The following is a 7,206-nucleotide window of genomic DNA, read 5'->3' as shown; positions in this document are numbered from 1 at the left end:
TTTTTTTTTTTTTTTTTTTTTTTTTTTTGAAGGAAAAAGAATATAAAACGCGTTTGATTTCAGGACCTAATTAACAACGCTACTGAAGAATTAAACAAGCTAAAACCTGTTAATTTTCCACCTTGGAATAGTTTGTCGCTATATCATTGGTCTTCGATTCTCGCGATGTACAACGTCTCGATCGCCGGTGGGCGAATGACTATATTACCAACGATAAAACTGTCGTATGCGATGAACTCGCAATTTGTGAAACAGATCAGCAATCCGAATGACGTTCAACATTTCCAATGGCAGAGTCTAGCCACCGCCGCGCTCGATCCTCTCGATTTCTCCGGTTCGTAAATATATTCGTGAAAAGTCTGTGTATTCACCCAACGTCGTCACTTCATTAATTTTTGCGCTTATCTTTATTTTTAGATATGGAGGTACCGTCCAGGTCGGAGGGACGCATATTTAATACGGACGCGCCTTTTGTGCCGTCGAGCCCGATGGAGATATTTTTGGCCGCTCTGCTGTGTCTTATTAGCGTCATCGTCGTCGTTTATACGATGGTTATGCTTTATCGTTGCATCTGCTCCCGAAATTACGCGGAGTGGCGGACCAGCTGGCATCGGCAAGACAAGACACAGGATTCCGTCACTCAGTTGGTGCTGGAAGCGGTGCCCTTGGTCCTGGAAGGGCATACGCAGGAAGTGGAGTGCATAACGACCGACGGTAATACCATTGCCAGTACATGTTTAGCTGGACACATCAGAGTGTGGGACTCGATCTCGGGTGAACAATTGGCACATATCGATAGGCGACAATTCTTCAGCAGTCCGCAAAAGATCCCGAACCACACCTCGCCGGATGCGGACGAGCTGATGTCGGACTACGAGAGCGGCTCGCCGCCTTCTAGAGGAGAAATGGAAGCAGCGAATTCAATGGCGCTTTACTTGCCGACCTCGGCGATATATCAGCGGAAATTCTCCAACGTACAAGGAACTAACAGCATCAACAATAACAATAATCACAAGAGACGATCTGTGGGAAATACTTTGGACTGCGAGTATCAAATCAACGAGTTTCATAGCGCCAAGCAGCAACCCTGGTTACGTCGAAGCTTGGATAACACTTACGATATTCCCGATCTGAAGTCGGCAGTCGATATCAGATTCTCCTCGGTCAAATTTACACCCACCCAGCAGAATTATGATCGAGGTTTCGATTTTGGAGAACGGTATAGAACCTTGTTGGAGAAACACAACAGATCGCTGGAAGAGATGCAAATGTCCAGGACCAGAGAACAGCCGAGCGTGCCTGTCGCCAGATTGAACAACCGCGGCCTAGTCAACAGCACGTCCTCTATAAACATCGATCGTGTGACACAAATATCACACGTCATATCCGCGATTTGGTGTATGGACTATCAGGAAAATCTCATAGTAGTGGGATGCGCTAACGGTAGTTTAGAATTTTGGGAGGGTACGACTGGTAGATTCAAGGTGAGATTCTCGAATCGATATCTACTGATGCAAACGCATCGTCTGAGAAATATGAATTATTCAATAACTTCTTAATATAGTGTTTCTTCGATGATGGATCAGAACTCGGGATTACTGCTGTTAAACTGATCGGCAACAGAGTAGTGGCGGCCAAACTAAACGGCGCCGTTGATTTTCTACAGCTCGAAAGTTACAGCGAAGGCCATCAGATTGATTGGGGTTTTACGTCTTACAGGAGAAGTAAATAAACTTCAAAATATGACAAATTATTCCTATATATTACGTAACATTCATATTAGTCATTGCGAGTAGAGTCGCACTGATGTTTCATTTTCTCATCGAGGATAAATTGCAAACACACATATGTATATATATATATATATATATATATATATATATATATATATATATATATATATATATATATACACATACAGTGAAACAATAATTCAAGATTTAATGTGAACTGAGAAAAACAATAATTCAAAATTTAATGTGAACTGAGAAAAACAATCGTAATCTCTCTTCATTTTTTAGTATTTAATTAACATATCATTTTAGCTCATGTGCGAACGGGTAGCGCCGGTTCACCTATGGACCTAAATAATAGTATGCAGACAGAAGAAGATATGCGTTGCATGAAAATTAGCACGCAGAGAGCGCATCAGCAAGTGATCACCGTCCTCGATAGCGATCATGGACACGTTATAACGGGTAGTCAGGATCATATCTTGAAAGTATATAGGTATGTATGCACTCATCTCTGCAAATACAATTTTCATTTCCTAAGAATCATTCATTTTTCTTGTATATATTTCTTTGTCTTATCTAGTTTAGAGGATCAGCGACTTGAGCACACTTTGCATGGGCATTCGGGCCCGATATCGTGCCTCTTCATTGACAGAATAAGTTCCTCAACATTCGGTAGTGGGTCCCAAGATGGGTCATTGTGTGTATGGGATCTCAATGGGACAGGTAACACCTCCATTAATCCCAAAATTCCTATTTGAGAAACACAATTTACTAGAATTATTAAATCTAATATCTCTCTTTTGTGTATTAGGAACATGCGTGTATAGTATTCAAGCCCATGATGGTGCTATAGCTGCTGTCACGTGTTCCGTGTCATATGTAATAAGTATCGGAACGGATGAGAGATTGTGCGTCTGGGAACGTTTTCAGGGTCACCTACTGCATACGCTGCCGGCACATAGAGCGGCTTACAGCTTACAACTAGTAATGCTGACGCATCATCTTCTTATAACCAGCAATCAGGTAAACAATCGATATCCTCAGTATTAAGTTTTTATCGTAATAGATAAATTAATAGATTTATATTCAATTAATTCCGAAACGAATGTTTTTAGGGATCATTAGTGGTCTGGGACGTAAGAACGGGTGAACCCGTACGGGAAGTGAGATTGGGTCATAAAGACAGTTGCATTTTCGTGAAACAGATGCTGGCGCTGAGAGATAGCGTTGTTTGCGACTTTGGTCGGCAGTTGAGAATAGTCAGATTTCCTCTGGTCTCTGATAAGATGGACTAAATTCTCCGTATGCACATGTACATAGTCGTTTCTCCTTGTCTAACATTATCACTCTAGAGAAGGAGAGAGAAAGAGAGAGGAATCTTACATTTCCTTTTTCTTCTTTTTTAGTCTACGCCTTAGAAATATAGATTTTTATACGACGTATATCTTACATTCTCTGAAGAGTGATGCATATTTCCAACATGAGCTCGTGTCTCCGACCATGTTAAACCATTTTAGAACGTACAACTTTGCAATATCTCTCTAACGGAAATACATTTTTTTATTTAACATGACGTTATATCGCGTTCTTCGATTTTTATTGACAAACTGTCAACATTAATAGCATTGAACATGCAGTGAAAGAACTGAAGGAACGATACGTTTATAATTGTAAACGTATTCCTCAGAATTTTGTTTCTTACATTGATGAAACCAAAAAAATGATCTAAAATTCCGAGCGCTGAGCAATTGTGTAATTTCTCTTCGTTTATTATTTTTATATGTTTAGTGGCTGTGCTTTATTTTGGAATGTCTACTAGCTTTTTTGTTATATAATGTAAAGGCTCTTTTATTTAAACACCCCTTTTTTACGTTTCTATAAGTAACATCGTGGTAACGTACAATGCATGCATTTGTTAAAACGGTGCTTTCTGAAGCTTAAGGCAATCTAGCTTTTGAGAAAGCTGATATTTCTAACAGCAAATTCGGCAATGATACAATAATTATAAAAATATTACATCAGATAGTTATGTTTTTACGTGATAAAATCGGTCCTAAATTTTTGTATCTAGTAAACGTTGAAGTTAGGAGTTCGTGTAAGGGTCATAGAAATTATAGTCATAGAAGTCATAGAAATTACGAAATTTGTTCTTGACTGTTGAAATCATTAAATCCTTTGATATAATTTATTTATTAGAATATTGTTTTTCGCTGAAGTTTTCATCTGTGAGTATTTTCGTAGAAAAACATTATATTTCATAGATGAAATGAAGAATGACCGACGTGATATACGTTAGGTTTTGAAAGTGCCTTTATCATATCCGTCACTTCCATTTTCTTAGCGAAAAAGTGGGTGGTATAATAAATGTGAGCGATTATGACAAAAAGAGGTCGAAATAACTTTGTTCCTCATTACACGGTACATATTTAAGTAAATCTGATTTGAAAGGAAGATTCGTTTTCTACTGAATGTTTAGAAGCTTACGATATGTGTCTCGCTTATATTTATGTAATGACGTAGCGTGTCTATTACCTTTAAATACGAAATGTTTGTTCTAACTACTGTTATCTAACTATTGTTAAATTTAATTGAACAAATTTTAATATCTTAAATTCATTAGAGAGAAATTTCGGAAAAATTTTATTTAAATATATATTGTGTCGATCGACGTTATGATATAATTAATTTATTCACGGCTGAAGTTAATTCATATATATATATATATAATTATATTTAAAAGTTTCTTTTTTCCAGTTGTCTTCAATCGTTCAACTGGATATCTCAGGTCTGTTACCTGAACTGCCTGAACTGGTACAGACTGATACAATTAGAATGAAACAAAATAGATTTGTCATGCTCTAACTTCTTGCACCAGTGAACACCAGTTCAGACAGTTTAGCTAAAAAGAATAGACCTCTCTGTTCATCGTCATCGCATTCTCGCATTATTTTAAACATACTCGCGACATACATTTCAGTTTACATAGCCTCTTAGGAACAACTCCTTAGAAACGGGGAAATTCTTACTTAGAATAATGTGACGTGCTTTTTTATCTTATACGCGAACTATTTTATATACAATAGTGTGCAACGTTTGAGGATCAGCATGTACAAGTATGCTTCTTTTTTGCTTTACTTAACACAGCAGCTGTCCCGATTTGTCGGATGCGCGTGGTAATGGCACACAACTGAAAGTTCGAAGTTTGCTAATCCAGTCAGCCCTTAGGAAGAACGTGCACCGCGAGTTAGGGAGTCTCGATTTATTATATATATTATTCTACTTTCTCGCCGATCTGCGGGAAAGCGTTGGCGACTGCGATCTAACGGGTACGATGAATTCTGCTTGCTTAGTGCGCATGAGAGAAAACTCGAGATAAAACTCTTTTAGGTTTAAACGCATGTACGTTGATCTTCTTCCTCGAGAGGACGCGATGCTCTCATAGTAAAAAATCGCAGATAGTGAATTTTAATCTGGGAGTATGATGGCGTATCGGACAATAACGAGGATAACAAGTTAATTGGACTTATATATCCAGATGTCGTTTGATTTTCTTCTTATCCGACTTATTGTCTTATTAAAAATTATTATCGTCGATGAAAGTAATGTGCGAATCTTTCACGATGAACCCACGAATTACCGTCAAGCCACTGCTCGCGGATTAATCGTATTTTAGACTGAATGTATTATGTGTATATATATATGACTGAATGTATTGTGTATGTATATGTATACACACATATACACAACAGTTTTTATTGATAAATATTTTATTTTCGGATGTTCTATGCGAGAGACTCTAGCGAATCTGCGACCGTGATCATCGAGCCATCGAGAGATAGCAAAAGCGTATAGACACATATATTTTTCTTAAGCAACTTTCTACGTCACGAGACACCGCGTAATTCGATTGTATCAATAGGGAAATAAACGAAGAGAAGAGAGTTTTCTAGGATAGAAAGAAAAAGGGAGAGAGAGAAGAGGGGAAAAGACAGACGATGTTACACCTCTAATGGAACATTATCGCCTGACGAAGGATTGTTTAGACAAGACAAGAATCCATGTGATCTTTCTATTTATGTAATTAATTTAACGCAGGTACGAATCGATCAGAAAAATGTATTGTTCTAAATAAATTGTCATCTTTAATACACGTTCGACTCTGTCATTTCCTCGCGGCGTCTTGACAGTCGGCAAATCGTCGACAATCTTTAGCAACAAATTATGTGTCGTTATCGTACCGTTTGGAGACAGTTCCGAGTATCGCGTGTCGCAAAGAAATTGAAACACATGTCAAAGAGACAAAACTGATCGAGCAATCACTGCGGAGAATCACCCGATCAATGCGAAGCACTTTAAAATTTCTTAATAAGAAAAAACTTCGAAGCTTCGATAATTGATAATACATAAATGATGTAATACAGAACAGAAGTTTTCTTCTCTTTGCAATCTGCAAAATATATTAGTCTCAATAAATCGTTATGTTTAACATACATATAACTGATATGATACGAATATTCTGAATATCTTCAATTTATTGACAAGAGCAGACTATTTTTTGTACAAGTGCGCGCGCTAGCGGTTGAATTCTAGTTGATCGTATTAGGATAAATGATTTATGTATATAAATATAAGAAATTATGCCAGTTGAACGTGTATATATATATGCGTGCGCGCGTGTATGTATGTATATAGCGAATATGCAAACACGAGCGACATTAAGTATGGTTACCCAGGTTGTCGCATTTCTTTCCTTCCTGTTTGATGTGCTACGTCTAGTATAAATATCGCGACGTCTCGTGCCAATCTTGTCAGTTTTATTGATAGTAACAAAAATCCTAAGTATCATTCATGTCCAGTGGCAATTAGCAAAGAGTGGTTTTATCGGTGGCGATCCGAGTAGTCTTGTATCTTTGATATCTTGACTTTCAATTTAATACATCTAATTTAAAAAAAAAGAATATTACGAAACTGCGTTATGTCGAAATCCAACATCGCATTAAAGGTCTCATTGTCGCAGTGATTTTTTCCAATAGAATACATCAAATTAAAAGTGATTTTACAGAGTGAAAATACAAACATTAAAGGGACGTCTACATTGGAAGTAAATAGCAAAAAGTAGGAAGTAAGAGTAAGAAATTGACCAACCACAGTCGAATATGAGAAGAATAATCAACTATGATTGGTCAATTTCTTATTCTTACTTCCTACTTCTTACTGCTTACTTCCAATGTAGACGTCCCTTAATGGATAACGTTAAATAGTTGCACGGAATCATAAAAAGTAGTATCGCGAAGCACGCAGCCTACCGTGTATATATATACATATACATATAGATACATACATATATATATATATATATATATATATATATATATATATATATATATAATTTATATATATAATTATTACGTGACGGCATTAATTGAATGTAGGCTAGAATCTCGTTTCGGCTGAATTGACAAAGTTCTGG

General features: G+C 37.1%; 1 protein-coding gene and 1 long non-coding RNA gene across 5 annotated transcripts in view; one reads left to right on the top strand and one right to left on the bottom strand.

Annotated features, from left to right (window-relative positions):
- LOC116850568 (sterol regulatory element-binding protein cleavage-activating protein) overlaps positions 1–5,886 on the top strand; it is a 12,804-nt gene extending 6,918 nt beyond the window's left edge. For all 4 annotated transcript variants that reach the window (XM_032829004.1, XM_032829000.1, XM_032829003.1 and 1 more), the window contains exons 7-13: positions 64–334; positions 418–1,484; positions 1,565–1,724; positions 2,046–2,229; positions 2,317–2,459; positions 2,548–2,759; positions 2,852–5,886. In XM_032829004.1, coding sequence (XP_032684895.1) covers positions 64–334; positions 418–1,484; positions 1,565–1,724; positions 2,046–2,229; positions 2,317–2,459; positions 2,548–2,759; positions 2,852–3,031 — 2,217 coding nt within the window. In that variant the 3' untranslated portion in view covers positions 3,032–5,886. The remainder of the gene's footprint in view (positions 1–63; positions 335–417; positions 1,485–1,564; positions 1,725–2,045; positions 2,230–2,316; positions 2,460–2,547; positions 2,760–2,851) is intronic.
- The window catches only part of LOC116850580, a 298,594-nt gene that overhangs the window by 198,416 nt on the left and 92,972 nt on the right, over positions 1–7,206 (bottom strand). The gene's annotated exons all lie outside the window — the stretch shown is intronic.

Source organism: Odontomachus brunneus, unplaced genomic scaffold (assembly GCF_010583005.1).
Source record: "Odontomachus brunneus isolate Ranch 3 - 2012 unplaced genomic scaffold, Obru_v1 Obru_scaffold_149, whole genome shotgun sequence".
NCBI classification, from domain to species: domain Eukaryota; kingdom Metazoa; phylum Arthropoda; class Insecta; order Hymenoptera; family Formicidae; genus Odontomachus; species Odontomachus brunneus.
This window is presented reverse-complemented; position numbering and strand designations above follow the sequence as displayed.